This window comes from Natrix helvetica, assembly GCF_964273705.1.
Source record: "Natrix helvetica genome assembly, chromosome: 2".
Lineage (NCBI taxonomy): Eukaryota > Metazoa > Chordata > Lepidosauria > Squamata > Natricidae > Natrix > Natrix helvetica.
This window is the reverse complement of record NC_138552.1, coordinates 274723142-274750701: the sequence shown is the minus strand read 5'-3', so window position 1 is coordinate 274750701 and position 27560 is coordinate 274723142. Positions and strand designations below refer to the sequence as shown.

Sequence of the window (27560 nt, the reverse complement as noted above, 5' to 3'; positions counted from 1 at the left end):
TTGCCTATTTCTGTCAAGCTGGAATCAATTACCATATTTTTTCACCACAGAAATATCATTTCATATAGTACCGGTTCAAATAATAATTATTATTTCCTGTGATTCATTAATTGCACTAATGGAGATCTACCTGTAGTGCAAAATAGCAGGTATATAAAAAGGAAGACCTTAGACACCTAATAGGCTTTCTTATTATTGTCTGTTTTGTCTTTTTCTACTTTTCGTTATTTTAATTCTCCCTATTTAATTCTTCCTAAATTTGCTCTGTACATCTATTTTCCCGTTCATTAACACGACACACATATTAAATAACGAAACAATGGAGATTTTAATATTAAATTATCAGCTTAAGACAAAAACCCTTATTATATAACTCAGTGTTTTTCAACCTTGGCAACTTGAAGATGTCTGGACTTCAACTCCCAGAATTCCCCAGCCAGCATTTGCTGGCTGGGGAATTCTGGGAGTTGAAGTCCAGACATCTTCAAGTTGCCAAGGTTGAAAAACACTGATATAACTAATCCTTTCGTGGACATCACAGCTTTTTTCCATGTTATACTCAACTCTGAACGAAAAAGCAAATAATTGAACAATAGTTCAATCCAACAATTTCATCATTAGCTGCTGCCTTAAAAGCTCTTTATAATGGAGATAATTACTGGAAGAAAAGTGCAATTTCAGAGTCAGAGTCCACCCAGATTTTATTTATTTGGATTTGCAGGATCCAATCTAAGTGGGAAGACCCGGTGGCCCACCCAGCTTGGATCCTGCAACATTATCCTGGGACATGTATACATGGATTTTTTTTATCCCACCTTTATTATTTACTATACTCAAGGTGGCAAACTTACTCCTTCATCCTCCCATTTTTCCCATAACAACCACCCTGTAAGAGGGATTGTGGTGGTCCAAAGAAACCCAGCCAGCATTCATATTGAAGATCCCAAGAATATAGTTGATTAAAGACCCAGCAAGGTTTACCTGGTGAAGGACAGAACGTAATTTTTCAAATTAATTTAAAATAAGAATAAACTCAGTGGCACAAGGAAGCCTGAAAGGAGGTATTAAACTAGCACCGTGTTGCCCATTCCCGTTTAGTATATGCATCGTGAGGCAAGCAGCAAATGAGCCTTTATTAGCCAAACTATTCTTCAATGGCTGATGCATCCATGGAAATACTGAATATGAGTCCTTGACATGACAGGCAATAAAAGGGGCAGCGAAATGCAAGAATGTAAATTTGGTTGACTATAAAATAGCTAGCATGTTCGATGGACCTCATTCATACTCAGCACACTAATATATTTGACTACACCTAGGTTAAAATGCCTAGTGCTTGGAGCCCATCCAAAAAAGAAGCAAAATGCAAGACTAAAAAGGGTTGTTTCGTCTAAACAGCAGCATCAATTCACCCACCTTTCCGTTTGCTAGCCAGCGCTATTCAGAATGAAGCACAGAAGATGCAAATGTAGCAGGATGAAGGGAAAGAAGCAGGAGACAAAGAAACAAAACACAAAGAATTGTAATCAACACCTCACCAATGCAAAGCCAGACACTAATGCATCTAACAGGGAGAACCAATGATTAATGTAAGGACAACAAGGAATGAAGAATGCTGAAAACATTTATTATTAAAACAGGGCAGCTTACTTCACATTTTTTAGCAGGTGGGAATTTATAGGTTTGCTGACAAGTGTCTGAACGCAGAGAAGACTGATATTGTTGTAAGCTGCCGTGATTCAGCAGCATACAAATTGAAGAAAAAAGAATACTTGGTTTTCAAGATCCACGTGTTCATAATAATTTGTTACATGCCTACGCAGAGGTTTAAATTCTTTTCAAAATCTCAAGGAATAAATGCCATCATTCACATGGTCATAAGGACCGCAGGTTATTACTATACTCTTGGGTTGACCCTATTTGCCAGTCAGGAGTGGGTTCCTGCCGGTTTTACTACCGGTTCGCAATGTGCATGTACCAGAAGCGCGCTGCACGCCACATGCGCTGTTCAATGTAAATTGCTCTGCGCGCAGTCACTAAAATCCAACATAGCGGCAACATCAGCAGTGGCAAGGGAACCGGTTCAGGGGCGTGTCAGGCCTAGGCTGCTGCTGGTTCTGCCACCCAGGCCTGAATTCCACTACCGGTTCGGCCGAACCGGCAGCAACCCATCTCTGGTGCCAGTGCAAAAGATGAAAACTGTAACTGAGGCTTATGCAGTATTTCAATTTTTCCTGATTTTCCTTTCCCTGCTTCATTTGAGTCAGCTATAACATGAGGTATTTTCTGTTGGCAAGATACCATACACATCTTCTATAGAAGGCTTGGAACAATCCAATTGTCCGCTTCCAACCCTTCAAGGAACCCCAAAGACTATAACTCCTAGGCAGTATGAAGTAAGGCCTCAGGCACACTTATCAAGATTGGGTCCAAAGTTCCCAGCTCTTCCTGCAAACTTCCTTGGGCTACACAGGGAGTTCTGGCCAATACTAGAGTATCATAGGCTACCCAACCTCACATACAGGGAGAGGACGTTTTTAACCCAATTGCATATTTTAAAAATTACAAACGAAGCCCTAAACACGTAAAGCTATAATGATCTTAACTGGCCATTTATATAAGATCTGATTAAGCAACTGCAAGAGTTAAGTGGCATTTAGCTAAGCTGCATATTTTATGCAAGGGATAGCAGCCTTGTACCCAATTTCTATCTCCAACCGACAGTATTTGGCAGAGTACATGTCCCCAATCTTAGGCTTATATAATTCTTTTTTTTATATTTCCATTTCAAAAGAAGAAACAAGTTCCAAAACATAGCGTGCATTGCTAAACAGAAAAAGGAAAAACAATGTAGTTTTCCAGTATTTTCTGGGACAATTATTAATTCCACATGCCTAACATTGTTCTGGAAGAGCAAAAAACCCAAACATACAAAAACAAAAACAGTCATGAAAGTGTCCAGCAGAGCCGCTACAAATGACTTTTTAAACACCACTGCTTTTAAATTCCTGCCAGGAAAAACTAATCACAACATTTGCAGGGTACACGATCCAGTTCTGCAACTATGACCACTGCAAACTATGGTCAAAGTGTGCTAACCACAGCACACGGTGCAATAAAATAAGAAATTGACTGGAAAATATGCACAGAGGATATCAGCAACAGCTATTACACTTGATATCTAATTGAAGCCTGTGGACACACAGGTAGGATGTCTCCAAATGCCAGATAGCAAAACAGTGAGATGACTGTCTTTTTATAAGCATAGTTGACAGCTAGATCTCTGTTCTGATCAACAAGGAAAGCAGATCCAGCAACAAAAATGTTATTGTTATATATCAGCTATTTTCCATCAAGGAAAATATTATAAAAGGCAGATAATAAAGTAATGATACACATTAATAATCCATTGCATTACTTGGAATGGCAAGTCCTTACTCAGAGGCTACATATTACTCATTAGAAGATGCTGAGGAAGCACAAGGGAGATATATGGCTTTCATGCCCCACTGATTCTATTCCCCCATGCAATATAGCTGGCTGTTTTGGGCATTACATTGATGAAAGAAATGTCCTTCTGGGTTCAGCTCCAAGTGGGGAAAAAGACACTGGAGACATGGAGGCTGCTTGGAAAGATGGTTTTAATGGTGGACAGGACCACATGGCCTGAGTCCTGAACAGAAAAGGTGATCACATGCTTCAATGTTGGTGGAGAAGAGGAGAAGGGCTGATGGAGGGGCTTGCTAGGCTTTTTATAACCTGTTCAGTCCCACCTCTCTGTTTCCTGTTCCTGTGTAAGAAACGTATTCTGATTGGTTGTCAGACTCACATGGGCCCATGCAAGGGCAACCCTCTAGGTTGAGTTTTGAATCCAGGTTTGGTTGAATTCTCAGATGCCATGTGGTCAGTTGAGTAAAGGCTTATATTATCATGCCTTCATTCCCATCCCCCTGGAGCTGAAGGGGAGAACTCTTTATTATGTAAAGTGGACTAGCTTGGCCTTCTTAATGGCCCATTGATAAAGTGAGGATGGGCAGGAAGCTGCAGGAATTTACTTTGTGTTTAAAATGTGTTTCTCCCTTTTTCACATCCAGGAAAATATAATATTCTGCCTTATCAATATTTCCTAAGATATTTCATTTTTCTGGGACTGGGCTGGGTGATAACTTCCTACAACATGAGATACAGCTTGACCTGTGCCATGCAAAGCCAGCTAAATGTACTGTATACAATAATGCATATTTAAATATTAGTGATTTAGTCCTGATCCTCCAGCTGCTTTGGTTGTTTTCTAAGCCTAATTCAAGATGCTAATACATTACTTATATATAGTCTGCCCTCTGTTCTTTTATCTTCGGTAGATAACAAACTATGCATCATCCTTTTAAGTGACTTGTTCCACTGCAACATGATAGGGTCTAAGATAGTAGGTATGTTGGTTTGATGAAATTATTGGCTACCACTTATCTGTTTTTATTAGATTTATATTTATTGTTGTTGCTAGTTGCGAAGTTGTGTCCAACCCATCACGACCCCATGGACAATGTTTTTCCAGGCCTTCCTGTCCTCTTCCATCCTCCGGAGTCCATTTAAGCTCATGCCTACTGCTTCAGTGATTCCATCCAGCCACCTCATTCTCTGTCGTCCTCTTCTTCTTTTGCCCTCAGTGTTTCCCAGCCTAATGCAGTCAGGGTTGATCTCCTCTAAGACTGACCGGTTTGATGGCCTTGCGGTCCAAGGGAATCGCAGGAGTCTTCTCCAGCACCATATTTATATTTTATACAATTATTAGATCCTTATATGAGTCAAATATATATAGGATTCGCTCCCCCAAGTTCTCCCTACTCCAACCATTCCTGTGAGATACTTCACTTAGGAGGAGCAATGAACTTCTATGTATCTCCCAGGTGCTATCCTAACAATTTAAGCACCACATCTGCTAACTGAAGCTTTTTCATCCCTAGAAACTGAACATGAATACTGGCAAAATGAATTGTCTTTACAAGGCAAATATAGTAGGTTAAAGTAGTCCCCCTCTTTCATGTCAGTTTCTGAACCATCCAAATTTCCGCATTATAATTATGCCATCTTCTTTACAGATAAGTGATCAGGACATTCCAGAAAAAGCCAATTTTTCCAGTACTATCAAATATTTAGGTATTCTTCTTCAGTACTATTTTCTGAAAACTCTTGGGCATTTTTGCTTAATTCAGTAATTTCTAATAATGCTAGAATACATTTCCACTTTGCAATTGCCTCTATTAAATATATCCTGGCTATTGGAGATAGTATAAGCCTGGAAGACTGCAGGTTGGGGAAGGCTGCGTTTAGTGTGTGAGAGAGCAATCAAGCCTTTGGGGGAAAATCATCTCTCCTGTGAATCGAGCTCTATGTCTCGTGAATCCATGGACACACCCAAAAGCTCTCTCAGCAGCGTTATGGAAGTGGGTTGCAAGTGCTTTCTTCAAGGTCACCTTTTGGCTTCCCACAGTTCTGGTATTTCCCAATAGTCAATATTTGGCTAAGAGATTAAGATGGCCTTCAGTAGCCTCTGAGCCTAGACAAGATAAGCCAAGTGCTCCTAATTGAATCTTGCACTTTAGAGTAGTCAGTATTTTTTAAAGATGCAAAACACTCTTTGCAGTCTTCACTGTCTTTTCTAATTGCATTTTAAAAAGGATGTGACAAATCAGCTACACAGCACATTTAAAATGTTATTATCTACTTGGTGTTTAACATTCATACTGTTCGAGAAAATGAACTTCCATATAATGCTGTCCTCCTGATGCTAACAGGTAATCAGGAAAATTACTTGAGAACTCTGGAAGTTATGGTTGAAAAAGGCTGCGTGAAAAAGTAATTTAAAACATTTGGATTTTTTGTATCATAGTAATAGATGTGGGAGGTGTAAAGGCTGGAACCCCCAGCATCTTCTGGCTGAATGATTTTTTTAAAAAAAAAAAAGAAAACCTGGCTACATACAGAATACATTATGCTAAAAGTCAGAAAAAAATCTGAATCTTTCATCAAAACTATCTGCCTTACAAATATATGCAGCAGCCAATCTGAACAGTCTTTAAAACACTTGGCAGAGAGCTGAAGGAAGCCATAAATAAGCAGCCAAAATGAATGAAAATGAAAAGCAATACGGAATGCATCTGAAATCCCTTAGAAAACTATTTCTGTTAAAACTGGTTCTCACCGAAAGTCAGTACAATAACAATAATCCCAACAGGAGTGTTTTTTTTTAAAAAAAGCATAAGATTTTGTACTATACATACAGCCTCTCTTTTTTTAAGAGTACACATCTAGTTTTGGATGGAAAAATATGCTGAAATTGTGTGAATAATCTCCATTGAAATCTTAGAAGCAAGAGGAACAATCAACTAAATTTCTTGTAACCAGAGAAGGTAGAATCTTCCAAAAGCTAGCAAAAATACATTTGTTTCTCTGTGATCTCTAGGCATTTATTTGATGTCACTTAAAGGATCAATCAAAACAAAAAATAGAGCACTTATGAACTACCTGCCAAAATGAGAAAACACTCAGCCTTATTCAAGTCTTCACAAAGATTCTCTTTCATTGCATCAAAGAAAACAACCCCACTCCCACCAGCAGTCAAAATACATGAGTAATTTCTGTTTTTCCACTGTTAGGGCCTGAGCAAAATTTTGATCTAATTGAACAAGAAAGTGCCTTACAATTTGCCTTTTCAAAGAAAATATTTTATTAATCAAATTTACATAGTCAAAATTCAAATATTTAGATTTAAAATGATCAAGATTTTGTCAATTTTTTGCTTTGCTTGAATATTAATAGATACAAGGGTTCCTTTATAACTTAACCAAGCAAATATTTAAGTACACTTTACAGTATTTCCTGTTGAAGTGGGGGGGAAACTAGGTTTAGGCTCCATTTTTTTTTTAAACCCTTCTATTGTCTGTACTTCTCCCTGTACTTCTCCGTAGCATAACTATTTAGGTTTAGAAGATACGGTAAATTACTCCTGGCATAATTCTAGCTTGGATTCTGCAAAGCCACTAAAACAAGCACGCGCATGGTTTGACCCTCTGTGCTGGATTACCTTCAGCAGGAGAAGCAAGCTCCCAAGACGGAGTAAACATCTCCTTCAAATGCCTTAGAAGATTATCAGCACTGACTTCTTCCTCAAGCTGTTCAGCCTTAAAACTGGATTCCTGAGTGGCTAGACAGAGCAAATGCAAAACAGCAAGCAGGATAGCCACAGGCAACAGGGGAAATAAAGAAGAAGGGAGGCAACGGGTCTATGGTTCCTGGTCAGGTCTACAGAAAGAGATGGCAGTATATAATAGCTTGGACATCTGGAGCGGTCAAACACTTTGAAAGTGGTGACTGAAGAAGGGAAAACATATTTCAAAACATGTAATAAGCGCAGAATGGGTGACACGTGAAAACAAGCAGTTTTGGGGAAACATGCAACCAGCTCTAAAGGTTGATTTAATATTCCAAAATGCACATGCACATGAAAGATGTTAGTAGGCAAGAGTAACACACACACAAAAAGCAGAAAGGAGGTGTTAAAATGCTGATAGTGGTACGACAAGATTTTAATTATGGCCATTGAGCAGATAGGCCAATATCTACGGTAAGCATAATTTTCTATTATTCCTTGTATACCTATCTGAACACATAACCTTCAAAACATTTCTCTGGGCCCACTACTGTTGCTGGATTTATAGTAAGCTGACACTTTAGTTTTTACAGTTGTGATCCCAAAGGTCGTCGTCGTCGTCGTCCCCCCAAAAAAAGGCAACAGGGCTTTGTTGCTGTTGTTTTTCTTTGAAAACGATTCATTTCTCATCCAAAGTTTCTTAAGTTTGTGGATAAGAAGTGAAATATTTTTTAAAAAAAACCAAGGCCAATTGCTTTTTGGAAAAAGCACCTTTGGGACAACCATGACCTGAATGACTGAGAATCTCCATAGATATTTTTCAGTTGTAGTAGACAGAATTTGAAATAGTTTTCCAAAATGCATATTTCAATCAGCAGCAGTTTTATTCCAGCAGGTGTTGTCTGGATGCTGTTGTAAAATTAAAATTTAACTGCTCCTGGATTTAATTGATAGGTGTATTTTGTCATTTTATTGTTTCTTAAATTGTTGATTTGTGTAAAAAAATGACAAGAGGGTTATACAATTAAGTAAAAAGTACTTAAACACAAATCATTGACAAATATTTTTTGCAGTCCTATAAAAAACAACTTAATATGTGGCTTTCATATGCGACTCATTTGTGCTGATTTTAGTAAGGAAAGGGATGCAATTACCTGCTTTCATCAGATCGCAAGAAACTTTCATTCACACAGGTCCCTTAAAATTGCTGCACAGCTGTTGTTTTTCTGTGTTTCAGAACTACCTTCTTATTTGTGCATGCTAATGTTTGCTTTGTTTAAACCTTTGAGTTTCTTCATATCAGCCCATACTCAAGCAGTTTTGTAAGGACAACAAACAAATGTAATAAAATCGGTCTCTTAAATCTTCCTTTTTTTCCTTAACTTTTTCCCTTCTTGGATTGACATCGAGTATCTACTGAAAGATTTGATAAGAACCCTTTCTTACTTAATCTAGAGTAGCACTGAACTTTAAGCATTCATTTTTTGTTCATTATTCAAAGTACAAAACATGACACTGAATTATGGCTTAAGATTGGAGTCCAGAGACTTACTTGCTTGCTTCCACCAACTTATTGCTCAATATGTTTATCAGTGATTCATCACTTTGAAGGTAGCTCCCTATCTGAAAGTCTCAGAACTATGGCTGCTTATCCTAATGACCCTTGGAATGAAAAATCCCTCTGAATTTCAAAGTAACTGTTAAAAAATGTTTATCCAAATGCAGGACATGAGATTATGAGAATTTCAAAGCATCTGTAGTAGTAACTGTGAAAGGGATCTTGGAGTCCTAGTGGACAACCATTTAAATATGAGCCAGCAGTGTGCAGCAGCTGCCAAAAAAGCCAACACAGTTCTAGGCTGCATCAACAGAGGGATAGAATCAAGATCACGTGAAGTGTTGATGCCGCTTTATAATGCCTTGGTAAGGCCACACTTGGAATACTGCATTCAGTTCTGGTCGCCACGAGGTAAAAAAGATGTGGAGACTCTAGAAAGAGTGCAGAGAAGAGCAACAAAGATGATTAGGGGATTGGAGACTAAAACATATGAGGAACGGTTGCAGGAACTGGTTATGTCTAGTTTAATAGAAAGAAGGACTAGGGGAGACATGATAGCAGTGTTCCAATATCTCAGGGGTTGCCACAAAGAAGAGGGAGTCAAACTACTCTCCAAGGCACCTGAGGGTAGAACAAGAAGCAATGGGTGGAAACTAATCAAGGAAAGAAGCAACTTAGAACTGAGGAGAAATTTCCTGACAGTTAGAACAATTAATCAGTGGAACAGCTTGCTTCCAGAAGTTGTGAATGCCCCAGCACTGGAAGTCTTTAAGAAGATGTTGGATAGCCATTTGTCTGAAACGGTATAGGGTTTCCTGCCTAGGCAGGGGGTTGGGCTAGAAGGCCTCCAAGGTCCCTTCCAACTCTACTATTGTATTGTATTGTATTGTATTGTATTGTATTGTATTGTATTGTATTGTATTGTATTGCATCTAAACCAACCAGCTGTTTCACAATCAAACAACTATAAGGGACACCTTTAACCACAGTATTGACTTCTGATATTCATCAATTACCAAAACTAAGAGATTGGAATTCATTCATACCATCCTCCAATGTACAGGTAGGTAGTCCTCGACTTACAACCATTTGTTTAACAACTCTTCAACATTATGACAGCACTGACTTATGACCGGTCCTCACATTTATGAGTGTTGTAGTGTGCTGGGGTTGGGTGATCCCCATTTACAAACTTCCAAAGAGGTTTCGGACAAGCAAAGTCAACGGGGGAAGCCAGATTCTTAATGACTACAACAAAGAAGTTCACAAAACCAGGCAGAACTCATTTAGCAACTGCATCCCTTATCAACAGAAGTTCCAGCCCCAATTGTGGTTGTAAGTCATGAACTGCCTGTAAGCCTCTCCGGAAGACTTTCAGGTTCAGCAGTGATGTATTTTCAGGAGACCCTGGGGGTTTATGGCTTTCTAGAGCAGGAATCTCCAACCTTGGCAACTTAAAGTTGTTGCGGTTTTCTCCACAGCATATTTTAACCAGCTCTACAACAGTTTTAACAATCAAGGCAGTGTATGTGAAAGGCTTTCAATGCTGAAGTAAGACACTCTAGAGTCGTGATGGCGAACCTATGGCAAGCATGACAGAAGTGGCACACAGAGCTATTTCTCCTGGCACGCGAAGCCATCACCAGTTGCTCTTCCGGTTTCAGGGGCAGCAGCCAGCTGGTCTTGACGCGCATTGACATGCCAGAAAGCAGAAGTGGAGCCGCCCGGTGGGCATGCCAGGAAAATGATCTTTTTGTTTCCAGGGTGCACATGCGCATCAGCCATTTGGTGATCTGGTTCCTGGCGTGCATGCACATGCAAAAACCAGCAACAGGAAGAGCAACGGCCACCCGTGCCAAAAGACGCAGAGAGGGGTTCCCGGCCATCGCTTCTTAGCAGAGTAGAGCTGTGGTTGGGGCTTCCCTCCCTCCCCACCTGAGCAGGCTTCTTGCATGGCCCCAGCCCTCCAGCACATGGCTCATCGGGCGCCCCAGAAAAGCACTTGCAGCGGCAGCCACAAGGGGAACAGCAGGAGCGGCTGGCTGGCCCCTGCAGCCACTCCCACACCAGCCAGAAGTAGCAATGTGACAGCCGCCAGGGGTGAGGGGGCAGCAGCGGCCAGGACGGGCTTTCCTCCCTCCCCACCGGAGCGAGCTATTTGCACAGCTCCAGCCCGCGGCTCTGATGAAGATCTACGGTCTGGAGTGCCTGGCTGGCTCGGGCGCCCCAGAAGAGCAGCAGCTGCAGCCACAGGGGGAAGGGCAGGAGCAACCGGGCAGCCACCGCAGCTGCTCCCAAGTCAGCGAGCCAGGCCCTCGGTGGCGTCTTTATAAGTGTAGCTCGCCTCCCTGACAGCAGTTCCTCCAGTGACCCGGCTGGAAGCAGCAGCGCAACAGTTGCCGTTACCAGGGGCGAAGGGGTGGCGGTGGCGAGAACGGGCGACCACCCCCACTTTGTCCCTTCCCCAACAGCGGCTGTTGCACTTCCGCTTCCAGACGAGATGATGGCGGAGGAGCTGCTGGCGGGGAGGCGAGCTACCTGCATAAAGATGCCGCCAAGGGCCTGGCAGAATATATCCCTGCTGGAAGCGGCAGCACTCTGGACTGCGGATACTCATCAGAGCCGCGGGCTGGAGCTGTGCAAGAAGCCTGCTCGGGTGGGGGGGGAGGGAGGGAAGCCTGGAACCGCCCGTTCACACCATCGCCACCCTTTCGCCCCTGATAGCGGTGGCTGTTGCGCTGCTGCTTCCAGCCGGGATATATTCTGCCAGGCGCTTAGCAGCGTCCCAGTACAAGGGGAGAAGGGGTGGCGGTGGCGAGGATGGGCGGTCCCAGGCTTCCCTCCCTCCCCCCACCCGAGCAGGCTTCTTGCACAGCTCCAGTCCACGGCTCTGATGAGGATCCGCGGTCCAGAGCGCTGCCGCTTTCAGCCAGGATATATTCTGCCAGGCCCTCGGCGGCGTCTTTATACAACTCGCCTCCCCAGCAGCAGCTCCTCCACCAGCATCCCAGCTGGAAGCAGAAGCGCAACAGCTGCTGTTGGGGAAGGAACGAAGGGGTGGCAGTCACCCGTTCTCGCCAATGCCACCCCTTCACCCCTGGTAATAGTAACTGTTGCACTGCTGGTTGCACCCGTCAGCTGGCCAGCGCGCATGTGCGCGCTGACCAGCTGAGTTCACCCTTTTTAAAAGCCATTTTTCGCCCTCCCCAGGCTCCAGAGCCTTTATAGGAGCCTGGGGAGGGCGAAAAGAGCCTTCCCCCTCCGGAGGCCCTCCGGAGGCTTCATAAGCTTCCCTGAAGCCTCCGGAGCGCAAAAAACCGGCCCTTACGGGCAAACCGGAAGTTCGGGAACAGACTTCCGGTTTGCTCAGAGGTTCGTTTTGACTGCTCCGGAGGCTTCAGGGAAGCATCCTGAAGGTCCCTCAAGCCTTCGGAGCGCTCAAAATGACCCTTCGAGCAAACTGGAAGTGACTTCCGGTTTGCTCAGAGGTTCGTTTTGACTGCTCCGGATGCTTCAAAGAAGCATCCTGAAGGTCCCTGAAGCCTCCGGAGGGCTTCTGGGGGGACAGGGGAGGCTGTTTTCGCCCTCCCCAGGCTCCTATAAAGCCTCTGGAGCCTGGGGAGGGCAAAAAAAGCATGCAAAAAATGGGGGGGAGTGCCTGTAGTGCGCGCATGTACACAGCAGGGTCGCACATTGTATTATGGGTGCGGCACGCCTGCAAACAACCCCACTGCGTTCCCCCCACTTATGGCACGCGAGCCAAAAAAGGTTCGCCATCGCTGGTCTAGAACCTTCTATTACTATGAAACTTCTACTTTCCAGATAATAGTAGAAGATTCCAAAGGAAATGACTTAGATGGCAGAATGCCCAAAGCAGATGCTCACAAGAAAGGAGAAGATCGATGAATCAGATCAGTACCTTCCCAGCAACCTCTTCCATGATAATGTCTTTAAGAAGCAAACATTTCTCTTTTATTTCTTCTGTCCACCTTACCCTTCTTAGTTCCAGGACGCGAAGATGCTCCAAAGAATTTCTTTACTGTTGCCACTTTCCGCAGCTTCTCACTTGTTTTTTTTTCCTCGAATTTTGTGAAAGTAAGTGACTGAGCCCCTTGAGTGTGCTGAGTATTAGCATAGGCCTCTTCTTCTTCACGCTGTAGTCTACCATTGGGAAGAAGAATAAACAGTCTTAGTTCCCCTAAAAAAGTATTGCCAAACGACTAGCAACATCCATACATTATGCTGCTAGACCAGGGGTCAGCAACCTGTGGCTCTGGAGACACATATGGCTCTTTTACCCCTCTGCTGCGGCTCCCTGTCGCCAGTCAGCTCCACAATTGAAAAGTCTTTCAGTTAGGCCAGGTAGAGGAAAAAGGATGCCGCACTAGGAGGAGACTATGTGCTGGGGCAGTGTTTCTCAAACTTGGCGACTTTAAGTCCTGTGGACTTCAACTCCCAGAATTCCCCAGCCAGCTATGCTGGCTGGGGGATTCTGGGAGTTGAAGTCCACAGGACTTAAAATCGCCAAGTTTGAGAAACACTGTGCTGGGGGAACCGGACTTCCGATCAGCTCCATAATTGAATGGGGGGGGGCTTCCGTTTAGGACCTTTGTGGCTCTTTGAGTGTTTAAGGTTGCCGACCCCTGTGCTAGACCCAGGCTTCCTAGGGGTAGTCACACTATTTCAACTTCAAAGTGCCCCATTTCATGTTCAAAGCAATTATTTCACATTCTTGAAACGAGCGATTTCAACCATTCTGAAAGTTATTGCAGTCTGAAACAGCGTATTATAGCCTCAAAATAATTGTTCCAAGCTTGATACATTTCCAGAATCACTGAATTAGTTCAGATTACACAAAGCTACCAGCTAGAGGTGACTCATATGAAAAATAGCCACAAGTAAGCTAGGCTCCACAGCTTTGTCTACATTGTACAGACCAAATGTAGTGCCAGAATACAAACTACTGAACCGTGATAGTCTGTGTGCCGGTATTCTTTTCCTGATGCTCTTCAGGTAAGTGATGAATGTTACATCAATGAGAAATATCATCACAGTCCACTTGGTAGGTTAATATTCTTGTTTGCACTATTATTTATCAATGTACCGTATTTTTTGGACTGTAAGACGCACCAGAACGTATCAAGATTTTGAAGAGGAAAACAAGAAAAAAAATAGTCATTGCCCTCCCTGGCCCCCAGAAGCACTCTGCAGGCCTCCCAAACCCTCTGCACACCCCATTTTTGGTAAAAATAGGCTGCGGTGTGGGGGGCAGGGTTTTGGGTGGCCAAAAATGGCCTTATAAGATGCATCAACATTTCCACCCTCTTTTGGATGGGTGGGTGGGGAATGCGTCTTATACTCCGAAAAGTATGGTACATATTTACTGGCCTGTGCTGCTAAATTTATATGAGTGCTAAGTGACTTATGGAAGACAAAAAACAGGTTTAAAAAGACTGGAAAGACAAAGCACCAGCCAACATAATATACTATGTCAGTGCTAGCTATAAGCGTAGGCCAAACATCTCCATATCCAAATGCATTCCTAAAGAGCAGAATCTTTATAACCCTTCATAAGGTGGAGGAGGACCGAACATCCAAGAAAAGGTTCTATAAAAAGAGGCCACCACTGGCAATTCCCCAAGTCCCTTTACAGTGGGGCAAAAAAGTATTTAGTCAGCCACCAATTGTGCAAGTTCTCCCACTTAAAAAGATGAGAGAGGCCTGTAATTGGCATCATAGGTAGACCTCAACTATGAGAGACAAAATGAGAAGACAAATTCAGACAATCACATTGGCTGATTTGGAAAGAATTTATTTGCAAATTATGGTGTAAAATAAGTATTTGGTCACCTACAAACAAGCAAGATTTCTGGTTCTCACAGACCTGTACCTTCTTCTTTAAGTGGCTCCTCTGTCCTGCACTCATTACCTGTATCAATGGCACCTGTTTGAACTTGTTATCAGTATAAAAGACACCTGTCCACAACCTCAAACAGTCACACTCCAAACTCCACTATGGTGAAGACCAAAGAGCTGTTGAAGGACACCAGAAACAAAATTGTAGACCTGCACCAGGCTGGGAAGACTGAATCTGCAATAGGCAAGCAGCTTGGTGTGAACAAATCAACTGTGGGAGCAATAATTAGAAAATGGAAGACATACAAGACCACTGATAATCTCCCCCCATCTGGGGCTCCACGCAAGATCTCACCCCGTGGGGTCAAAATGATCACAAGAACGGTGAGCAAAAATCCCAGGACCACATGGGGGGACCAAGTGAATGACCTGCAGAGAGCTGCGACCAACGTAACAAAGGCTACCATCAGTAACACACTACGCTGCCAGGGACTCAGATCCTGCAGTGCCAGACGTGTCCCCCTGCTTAAGCCAGTACATGTCCGGGTCCGCCTGAAGTTTGCTAGAGAGCATTTGGATGATCCAAAAGAGGATTGGGAGAATGTCATAATGTCAGATGAAACCAAAATAGAACTGTTTGGTAGAAACATAACTCGTCGTGTTTGGAGGAGAGAGACTAAATACTTTTTTGCCTCACTGTATGTGCCATTCCCTCAAACAAGGAACCTTCAGCAGGTTCTTTCTTTCTGATTCCACTGGGTAAACAGATTCAATCAAGAGAAAGTAGTCTAATCCATATTTAGTCCCTGAATCACGAATACAGCAGCTTTAGAGGGGACAAGCAGCATACTGAATTGCAACCCAAAGCTAACAATAGCAGTATTTCAAGGGCAAAATTCAATGCGCCCCAAACCCAAAACTACCTGTATAAAGGAGTTTCACTCTATGCCAGAATTAGATTGGGAGACAGCCTGTTTTTATAATACCTAGAGAGAGCAATTTCAGTATCACAGCACTCTCCTCTGGTAAATATAAAGTATTTTTCCTTTGGATAGAAAAGTGTGTTTTACCAACCTTCCTCTAAGAAAAATAATGATAATTACACAAAACTTGAGTATAGCCCACCCAACTGCAACGTGGCCCATAGTACACCACTCCATGCTCACTGGGCCACTCAAGTTCCCCCCAAGAAGATGCACTCTTATGACCTAGAGCAGGCCTACCACGCAACTCAGAGGGGAAAGGCCCATGCTGATACAATAAAAACCGTTGCAAGCGTCAGAGGACTACTTGTGACACCAATCAGCTGTTTGACAGGTAGTGGAAGGGTGGTAACACTGGAGCTAGTGGTGGCACGGAGGCTTGGAGGCGCTTGGCAGTACATTTTTCAGGCATTGAAGAATGTATTATATATATTTTAAAATACTGGCAGGCAACTCAAGCTGCTTGTTGTGCAGGCCTGATCTAGAGCCTTCCTGTCTGCTATGTCATGTAAAGCAGGGATCTCCAAACTTGGCAACTTTAAGTCTTGTGGACTTCAACTCCCACAATTCCTCAGCCAGCAAGACTTTAAAAGTTGCCAAAGTTGGAGACCCCTAAGCTAAAGCAGAGTTCCCCAACCTTTATGGGTTGGCAGCTCATGGGGAAGGGGCCAGGCGCCTTTGCATGCGCAAATGGGGCCGTGAGCGTGTGCACACCACAAATGGGGCTGTGAATGTGTGCACGGTGCTAGTACCCGTGCAATGCTCACAGTGATGCTAGCGCCCATGCAACGCTGACGGTGATGCTAGCATGAATGGGGCGTGTGCATGCGCACTGGTCCAGACCCAAACAATATTTCATGTAGTTTAGCTGACAGTGGAGTGTATCATTGTTGATCACAGAAAAAACAACCTAGACCCTCATCACTTCCTCGGCACAATCTTACCTCTCAGCAAGCTCCCAATCTTCCTGGATTTGCTTCTGCCTGGCTTTTTGATACTCTTCTCTCCAGCATTTGGAGCAGTAGCCATGCCAAGCTACGTTGCCATAGTAACCGCATCCTTTCTTGCAAAGCAGTTCGGACTGATCAACATGGATCCCTCGGCGTTCTGACTTCACACTCATTTTGCCCCCTGCTACAAAGAGAAAAAAAAAGACAGCAATTTAGGCATTCTTGCATAACTCACAGACAAAGCAGGCTATTTTGTTTTAGAATTGGTCTTCAACTTACAACAGTTCATTTAGTGGCTGTTCAAAATTACGACGCCACTGACAGAATTACGACGCTACTGAAAGAAGTGACTTATGACCATTTATCACACTTACAACCACGGCAGCATCCCCATGGTCACAAGATCAAAATGTAGACGTGTGGCAACTGACTCGTATTTATGACGGCTGCGGTGTCCTGGACTCATGTGATCATCTTTTGTGGCCTTCTGACAAGCAAACTCAATGAGGAAGTCAGATTCACTTAACAACCGTGTTACTAACTTAACCACTACAATGATTCACTTAACAACTGTGGCAAGATTGATTGTAAAATTCACTTAACTATCTCACTTAGCAACGTGAATGTTGGGCTCAATTGTGGTCGTAAGTCGAGGACCACCTGCATTTATTAAATTTCTATGCTGACCATCCCACCAAAGGGCAACTCTGGGAGGCTCTCAATCTATCAAGAGCTAACATTCTCCCATTTGCCAAACCTTTATTTATTATTTATTTATTTCTTCGCACTTCTAGACCGCCCCCTCTCCCAAAAAGGACTCGGGGCGGTGTACAGTCCATACAGCAAATAACAGATAAATAAGTGAATAAATATAAATATAAATATAAATATAAATATAAATATAAATATAAATATAAATATAAATATAAATATAAATATAAATATAAATATAAATATAAATATAAATATAAATATAAATATAAATATAAATATAAATATAAATATAAATATAAATATAAATATAAATATAAATATAAATATAAATAAATATAAATATAAATATAAATATAAATATAAATATAAATAATATAAATAATATAAATAATATAAATATAAATATAAATATAAATATAAATATAAATATAAATATAAATATAAATATAAATATAAATATAAATATAAATATAAATATAAATATAAATATAAATATAAATATAAATATAAATATAAATATAAATATAAATATAAATATAAATATAAATATAAATATAAATATAAATAAATATAAATATAAATATAAATATAAATATAAATAATATAAATAATATAAATAATATAAATATAAATATAAATATAAATATAAATATAAATATAAATATAAATATAAATATAAATATAAATATAAATATAAATATAAATATAAATATAAATATAAATATAAATATAAATATAAATATAAATATAAATATAAATATAAATAATATAAATATAAATATAAATATAAATAATATAAATATAAATATAAATATAAATATAAATATAAATATAAATAATATAAATATAAATATAAATATAAATATAAATATAAATATAAATATAAATATAAATATAAATATAAATATAAATATAAATATAAATATAAATATAAATATAAATATAAATAATATAAATATAAATATAAATATAAATATAAATATAAATATAAATATAAATATAAATATAAATATAAATATAAATATAAATATAAATATAAATAATATAAATAATATAAATAATATAAATATAAATATAAATATAAATATAAATATAAATATAAATATAAATATAAATATAAATATAAATATAAATATAAATATAAATATAAATATAAATATAAATATAAATATAAATATAAATATAAATATAAATATAAATATAAATATAAATAAATATAAATATAAATATAAATATAAATATAAATATAAATAATATAAATAATATAAATAATATAAATATAAATATAAATATAAATATAAATATAAATATAAATATAAATATAAATATAAATATAAATATAAATATAAATATAAATATAAATATAAATAATATAAATATAAATATAAATATAAATAATATAAATATAAATATAAATATAAATATAAATAATATAAATATAAATATAAATATAAATATAAATATAAATATAAATATAAATATAAATATAAATATAAATATAAATATAAATATAAATATAAATATAAATAATATAAATATAAATATAAATATAAATATAAATATAAATATAAATATAAATATAAATATAAATATAAATATAAATATAAATATAAATATAAATATAAATAAATATAAATATAAATAATATAAATAATATAAATATAAATATAAATATAAATATAAATATAAATATAAATATAAATATAAATATAAATATAAATATAAATATAAATATAAATATAAATATAAATATAAATATAAATATAAATATAAATAGAAATAGAAATAGAAATAGAAATAATATAAATATAAATATAAATATAAATATAAATATAAATATAAATATAAATATAAATATAAATATAAATATAAATATAAATATAAATATAAATATAAATATAAATATAAATTAAATAAATATAAATATAAATATAAATATAAATATAAATATAAATATAAATATAAATATAAATATAAATATAAATATAAATATAAATATAAATATAAATATAAATATAAATATAAATATAAATATAAATATAAATATAAATATAAATATAAATATAAATATAAATATAAATTAAATAAATATAAATATAAATATAAATAATATAAATATAAATATAAATATAAATATAAATATAAATAAATATAAATATAAATATAAATATAAATATAAATATAAATATAAATATAAATATAAATATAAATATAAATATAAATATAAATATAAATATGGAGGAGGTTAAAGAATTAAAAGAACTGTACAGCAAGAATATAAATATGGCTTTAGAAGTATATTTCCAGGAGGTAACAGTTGTAACAGTTATAATTATGCCAGGCCAGCTAATCGAAACAGGTGAGTCTTCAATTTTTGTCGGAAGGAGCGGAAGTCCGTGGTGGTTCTAATATCGGGGGGGAGGTCATTCCAGAGGGTTGGGCCCATCACAGAGAAGGCCCTACTCCTTGGCGCCGCCCGCTGGCATTGCCTAGTGGACGGCACCTGGAGAAGCCCCTCCCTGTGAGAGCGAATTGGCCGCAGGGATGTATGTGGGAGGATGCGATCCCGCAAGTAACTAGGTCCTGTGCCATGGAACGCTTTAAAGATGGTGATCAGAACCTTGAAACGCACCTGAAAAACCACAGGCAGCCAGTGCAGCTCGCGCAGGAGTGGTGTTACGTGGGAGTATCTGGAACTCCCCATGACAACCCGCGCGGCCGCATTCTGGACTAGCTGCAGTCTCCGGGCGCGTCCCAAGGGAAGCCCCATGTAGAGAGCATTACAGTAGTCTAGGCGAGACGTCACCAGCGCATGAGTGACTGTGCGTAGGGCATCCCGGTCCAGTAGGGGGCGCAATTGGCGCACCAGGCGAACCTGGTGGAACGCCCCCCTTGCCACGGCTGCCACATGGTCATTATTGACAGCCAGGCATCTAGGAGGACGCCCAAATTGCGTGCCCGTTCCACAGGGGCAATTGCTCGTCCCCTATGGCCAGCGATGGAGTCAGCTGGCTGAACCGAGGTGCCGGTAGCCACAGCCACTCAGTCTTGGAAGGGTTGAGTTTGAGTCTGTTGTCCCCCATCCAGACCCCGACGGCTTCCAAACACCGGGACATCACTTCGACAGCCTTGTTGGGGTGGCTTGGGGTTGAGATGTACAGCTGGGTATCATCAGCATACAGATGATATTCAACCCCAAAACCACGGATGATCTCGCCCAGCGGCTTCACATATGCATTGAACAGAAGGGGCGAGAGGACCGACCCCTGCGGCACCCCACAAGAGAGTGGCCTCAGGGTCGATCTCTGCCCCCCTGTCAACACATATTGCATCCGGCCGGAGAGGTAAGAGCCGAACCACCGTAAAACAGTGCCTCCGACTCCCATCCCCTCCAGCCGGCGCAATAGGATACCATGGTCGATGGTATCAAAAGCCGCTGAGAGGTCTAATAGGACCAGGATAGAGGAACAACCTCTATGTCTGGCCCTCCAGAGATCATCAACCAACGCGACCAAGGCTGTCTCTGTGCTGTGCCCGGGTCGGAAGCCGGACTGGCGTGGGTCTAGATAGTCGGATTCATCAAGGTGACGTGGAAATTGCTGCGCCACCACATTCTCAACAACCTTCACCAGGAAGGGAAGGTTGGAGACTGGACGATAATTAGCTAGCTCCATTGGGTCAAGTGAAGGCCTCTTGAGTAAGGGCCTCACCACCGCCTCTTTCAAGGCAGTTGGTAAGGATCCCTCACCCAACGAGGCGTTCACCAGGCCCAGAAGCCAGCCTCGTGTCACCTCCCAGGATGCCAGTACCAGCCAGGAGGGACACGGGTCCATTGAACATGTGGTGGGTCGCAGCCGTCCACGCAACCTGTCTAAGTCCTCGGGGGCAACAGAGTCAAACTCCTCCCAGAGTGGACTCACAAGACTCGCTGTTGACGGCCCGTCCAGACCACTGGAGGGGGCCCATCCGCTTCGGATCTGAGCGACTTTGTTCTGCAGATATTCCCCAAACTCCTCTGCTCTTTCCTGTAAGGGTGCCCCCCGCGTCTCTTGCGCCAAGAGGGAGCGGGTCACCCTAAACAGGGCGGCAGGGCGGTTATCCGCAGACACAATGAGAGCGGCACAATGTCTGCGTTTGGCCGCTCTCAATGCCACAAGGTAGGTCCGTAAATAGGCTCTTACCTGTGCTCGGTCAGATTCGGAGCGTGAGGACCTCCACCTGCTCTCTAGACGTCTCCTATGGCGCTTCATCACCCTCAACTCCTCGGTATAGCAAGGAGCCCAGGTGGGTCGCTGCCGTAGGAGAGGTCGCAAAGGCGCAACCCGGTCCAAGGCCCCAGCCGTCGCCCTATTCCAGGCGGCCACTAGGTTCTCCGATCGAGCGCAGGTCAGGGCTACAGGTAGTGGCCCAAGCTCCGTCTGGAACCTATCCGGTTCCATCAGGTGCTTGGGGCGGTACCAGCTTGGACAAACTGGCTCCGCCTCCTCGCGGTGGGGGGTAGCGCAAGGGAAGTCTAGCCGGAGACATGAGTGATCTGACCATGACAGGGGAGTAATATCTAAATTCCCTATTCCCAGATCACTCGTCCGGCTTATCACTCGTTTGATAAGCTTAGGTAAAAATAAAGAAAACTAAGTGGGCTATGCAGTCCTGGAGTACTAATCCATATAGGGCTATAGGTAGTCCTCAACTTACCACTACAACTGAATCCCAAATTTCCACTGCTAAGCAAGGCAGTTAAATAAGTTTTGCCCCCTTTAACAACCTTTTTATCACAGTTGTTAAATCACTGCAACTGTTAAGTCAATCATGCCATTGTTAAGTGAATCTGATTTCCCCCATTCACTTTGCTTGTCACAAGGCAACTGGGAAGGTTACAAATGGCAATCACATGGCCCTGAGAGACAGTGTAAGTGTCATAAATACATTGACATACCATAATTTAGCCCCAAATTTTCATTGGTAAGCAAAACGGTTGTTAAGTGACTTCTGCCCCATTTTACGAGGTTTCTTGACACCGTTGATAAGTGAATCACCACAGTTGTTAGTAACATGGTTGTTAAGTGAATCCGGCTTCCCCATTGTCTTTGCTCGTCAGAAGGTCGCAAAAGGTGATCACACAATCCCAGGACACTGCAACCATCATAAGTACATGCCAGGGGCCAAGCATCCCAAAATTGAACATGTGACCATGGGGATGCTGCAACGGTCAGAAGCTGTAAAAAATAGTCATGTCACTTTTTTCACTTCCGTTGAAAATTTCCGGGTTGGAAAATGGCTAGCTGATCAATAACTGAAGAAAACATTTTGACACAAGGTTGAGCGCCAGAGTTTTATTCATTCATCTAAGTATCCAAAAATTGTAACTCCCCTGCCTAAGAGATGCTAACCAGAAGTAAAATGATAACTCCTAACAAAACAAACCTGTTATGTTTATACGTGTAACTTTTTTCAATGTAGAAAACAGAAAGTGTTCTGGAAGTTTTCCTCTATCAAGTAGGATAATTTGCATAGCATACATTACATAGCAAACGTTTTGAAACTTAGAGAATTATCAATATAATATAGAATAATTCCTGGCTAACTATTACAAAGTTTTTTGTCATTTTAGTCCAACTTGCAAGTCATTCTCATATACATATACACACAAAACCCATAAATATGCGCATATAATACATATAATACATTTAATACATATTACATATAATACATTTAAGAAGATTTTGGATAGCTATTTGTCTGGAACAGTATAGGGTTTCCTGCCTAGGCAGGGGGTTGGACTAGAAGACCTCCAAGGTCCCTTCCAACTCTACTATTGTATTGTATTGTATTGTATTGTATTAATATATACTTATGAACTCAAAAACAAGATTGCCTACTCTTTGGCTTCAACTGGCATATTGTCATTATTACTGATTAATTCATAAAATAGATTCTCACCACTAACACACAGTTTTGCCTTCATCAGCAGATATATTTTTCCCATTGGGCAAATTCTTTTCCATCACCATATAACTCTCTCGCCCATCATCTCCTAATCAATTAAATAAACCTCTCAGTTCTGTGACACATAGGAAATTGTCCTTAGGCATACCCCATTACTGCCATGAGACAGTCCAGAAACTAAAACTGAGAAACATTTAAGTCATGCGGTCAGTTCTTTGCCGCAGGTTAAGTCTCCTCTGGTATTTCCAACATGCCTTTCATTAGTGATAGTATCAAGGGCAATGCTAAGGAATCCAAATGGAACTTCCCCTGAAAAACTAAAAAGGGACCATGCAGCACTGTTAGCAGTCAAACCTTTGCCATAGAAAAGGTGCAACTATAGTATATCAGAGCTATCAGTGTCCACACAGTGTCATAAACAATCAAATGTGCCAATTCAGCAGAAGACACTCAAAACCATATGATTATAGCCCAGTGTTTCTCAATCTCAACAACTTCTAATATTTATGGATTTCAACTCCCAACATTCCACAGCTATAGTATCATTATCACATCGGACAAAGTGACTTCACACCAATTCAACTTCCAAATAATCAAGACTCTTAAACTGACTAGTGTACCTCTGTGACACACGCTCCAAGCAGCATAAGGATAAAAACAAACAAACCACATGCAATAATATGACAGTGATTTAATCCCCAGAATCAAAGAGAAAAAACTGATGCTGTTAAGATTCAAAATACAATGTAGGACCTTGTATGCAACTCATCCTAGATACAAGTGCAAATACACATAAGTACACATTGTAAAGAGATTAGGCAGAGGCTGGATAATCAAATCACAGTGGTACAATGACTGCAAAGGTTGTTATTTGTACACATTATCAAGTTAAACAAGTCAGCAAGGAGGAGGTTCTGGGGCTTTAGGTACCTACTGAGTTATGACAGCTTCAAAGATTCTTCCCAAACACAGTGACAGTGGCCTTTTTGTCCAGTTGCATTCCAGCTATACATACAGGCCTGGCATGCAGAAATAAAAACAATGAATGTGTGTCATATCTCTCTCAGTATAAGTCAGAACAAAAGCAGAACGACAAGCTCATGGATCCTTATATTAGCAAAGCTGGAGAAAAAATCCTTATGCTACTTAAATCTGAAACTATTTAATGTTTGAAAAAGAAAAATCCCTTTGTAGCAAGGGAGTCTCCCAGAACTGTGGGAATGTTTGCTCATCTTGAGTCATTCATTTCCTTAAACAGAGTAATGCAAGAATGTCTCTGGTATATAAAAAGTACTTGTTCCCTTTAAAGGAGGGCAACTAGAATAACTCTATCCATGACATTTCCTACAAATCCTTTTAAAAAGGAACCAGATATATGCTTCCATCCAGAACCAAATTTGCTCCTTTATCTTAAAAAAAATACAGTCAGGTAGACTGCTGCTCAGCAATCTAACACAACACCAGAGACTATTGAGGGGGGGGGATTGAAGTTGGAGAGTTTTAGAAGACTTACTTCAGACACTTTGTACAAAGATCTAGCTCTCTAGAAGAATTTCTAATGCTGGGAAAGATGGAAGAAGAGAAGATGATGACCAGCAAAAACATAGATGGGTTCAGTTACAGTCCCTACAAACCAATGACTGCAACACTAGAAGCCCTAAAAGACCAAGGTAGGAATATGACTTGATGGCTGATAATGTTAATAGGTTGGGAGAACCGAGATGATTTTACCTGAGTGATTTAATTTTTGTAGATAGTACCCAAAGATTATGGGGTGCCCAAAGGTTAATCAGGAAATCCTCTAACGAAATTCTGAGGAACAGCTATGTTCCTGACTCACAGTGAAAAATTACAAGAGTCCTTCAGTGTTTTACTGATATAAATACTGAGTATAACATAAAAACCTTTATGTATATACCATGTACTGTAAACCTTTATGACATCAACTCACAAATATATCATGTTTTATAGGCTACCTGAAGAGTAAGGGAAAAGAAAGAGATAAATTAAAGAAAAACAGGAACCAGCAGTAAAGTATAGACCTGTCTACATTCGTATTGCCAAAAACATAAAACAAATTCCTTCATCTTTTATTCAAAAGGTGGGGAGGGGGAGGGAGAAAGCGTAATGTGCAAAACATTGAATTTGATCTTATAGTCATCTGTTCCCAAGAAACAGTAATCATAAATGAAAAAGACCAGGTTATCTTCATAGAAGAGGATATTGACATTTCAGCAGAGTTGTCATTAATCTTATGGAAATAAATTCAGCCTCTGCTTTACGTACTGAAATACTAAACCACTCAATCCAATTCACACAACCAACACAAATGCTAAAAAGCATTTGTGTTGCTGTCATACATCAATCAGATGGAATCAGCGTAGCACACAAGCCAACCAAATCCCTTCAAAATATCCTAGGGCCTAGGCAAACCAAGATCCAGCAATCCCAGAAGAAAAAACAAACAGGCAGAAGACTGGCAGAACATATCCATGAACACCAACTAAGAGTCAGAAAACATGATGAAAACTCTTCACAACATATAAACAGATTTAACCATAGTTTCAATTGGGAGAATGAGACCATTCTAGACCAAGACATGTCCAAAAACACCAGGGAATTTCTAGAAACCTGGTACTGACAAATTAGCCATCAATAGACACATAGACATCAACAATATTTATAGATTATGCAAAAGAAACAATCAACCAGCTAAAAAGGGAACAAAAAACCCAAGCATCTCTCCCCCAGCAATCAGCACCCGGGATCAGCATAGATTAACTCCAGGATTAACATCAGATCAACAATCAAGTAAACCAAGCCCCAATCAAGAAACTGCCTAAGAAGCCAACAGCAAACAGCTCAACCAAAGAATCTCTAAGGCCACTCCCACCACTCTGATAGGGCAAGTCATTAGAATATAAACTGACAGCAAACCACACTCCTTACTACTGGTAGTACTGACAATGTTACCTAATTTGGGTAATGAAACATCTGCAAGACAACAAGCAAGCTCAGAGAGCCCAAAGGACCCCTCACTGAACTATTGAGTCTAAGATTAACTGCAATTTATTTTGTCCTTAAATTCTGCACTATTTCTGCTTCCACCTGAATGACTGGCTTCAAGAAACTCAGTACACTATTATAGAAAAAGTTCAATAACTAATTTTAATTATATTTTGCCCAATTTCACATGTCTTTGTGTGACTCTGAAGAAAGCTCTAGCTTCGTTTAGCTTATAGGCTACTCTGACAATAAAATCAGATATAAACAGTGCTCACTGCGGGTATGAGATTTGTCAGGTTTGGGGGGAATGAAATACTGTACAGTAAACCAATATTTAACAGTACAATTTTCATATCCTAATATCCTAATATAAAAATGGTTTCAAAACACTGGTTATTCATCTCATTGGTCATATCTTTTTGGAAACCACTTGCATGGTTTTGGGGGTTGTGCCCTCCAAATGTATTGAAATATGATATCTAGAACTCCCAGCCAGTATGGGCAAATTTCTATAGAGAAAGTTGAGATAAATCTTTACACTAGTTAATGTTTAGAACTGTTAAGTGCTGCAACTAATGCTAACTTAGTATAGAAATCATTACAGAAACTTTCCAGAATGGTATCTATCCCAAGTACAATATTCCAACTATTCCAGGCAATTAGTTGAAATATTTCTGTAGCATCCAAACAGACTGGTGGCAGTTTTCAAGGTTTCTACCCAGGATGCATTCTCCCAAACAGCTATAGCTCTTTCTCTGAAGGGCTGAGAGAATTCTTTCAGAATCAAACATGCTACAAATTAAACATTGGAGTACAAAAATCTATGCCAGGTTTGAGTGTTAATATTATAATTATTTATTCAATTTGCATTCCACTTTTCTATCCAGAGGCTGTTTCCAGTGGTTTCATACATATGCACAAATTTTTACATTAGCATATAGTATGTGATCAAAGTTTACCACTTTAACTGCTATTCTGTTTTAAAAAGACATCCCATGCAAATTCCAGAAAACTTTCCTAGACACATCACCTCCCTCAGCTAATCTTGGAAATCACATAATCCAATTTTGGAACCTGACAATCAAATTGCTGCTCAGTTTTAAAGGCAATTTATAAAATAATTCACTATGTGTCTACCTGATACAGCAGTTGTGAAACTATAAATATACCAGTTTTCCTTCCCACACACCTGAAAGATTCTAGATGTCATCTAATGAGAGCATGATGTATGCACTGTCTTATAGGTGAGAAGTTGGCACCATTCTAATGGGTTTTTTCAATAGCACCATCCAAAATTCAGAACTTATCACAGAAGTAAAACTTTTTTTTTACTTCTGCAGATGTTCTATCATGGCTTCAGCAAACATTTTCCCATCTCTCTGAATTTTATGAATTAC

General features: G+C 39.8%; 1 protein-coding gene across 6 annotated transcripts in view; it reads right to left on the bottom strand.

The window, feature by feature from the left end:
• Positions 1 to 27560, bottom strand: part of RABGEF1 (RAB guanine nucleotide exchange factor 1) — a 46122-nt gene that overhangs the window by 17562 nt on the left and 1000 nt on the right. For 2 of the 6 annotated variants that reach the window (XM_081940374.1, XM_081940372.1), the window contains exons 2-3: positions 16492 to 16678; positions 12703 to 12869 (exon numbers count right to left, since the gene is read on the bottom strand). In XM_081940374.1, coding sequence (XP_081796500.1) covers positions 12703 to 12869; positions 16492 to 16670 — 346 coding nt within the window. In that variant the 5' untranslated portion in view covers positions 16671 to 16678. Of the gene's footprint in view, positions 1 to 7084; positions 7205 to 12702; positions 12870 to 16491; positions 16682 to 24091; positions 24177 to 27560 lie in introns of those variants that run through there. The other 4 variants (XM_081940376.1, XM_081940375.1, XM_081940377.1 and 1 more) reach the window with 4 other exon arrangements.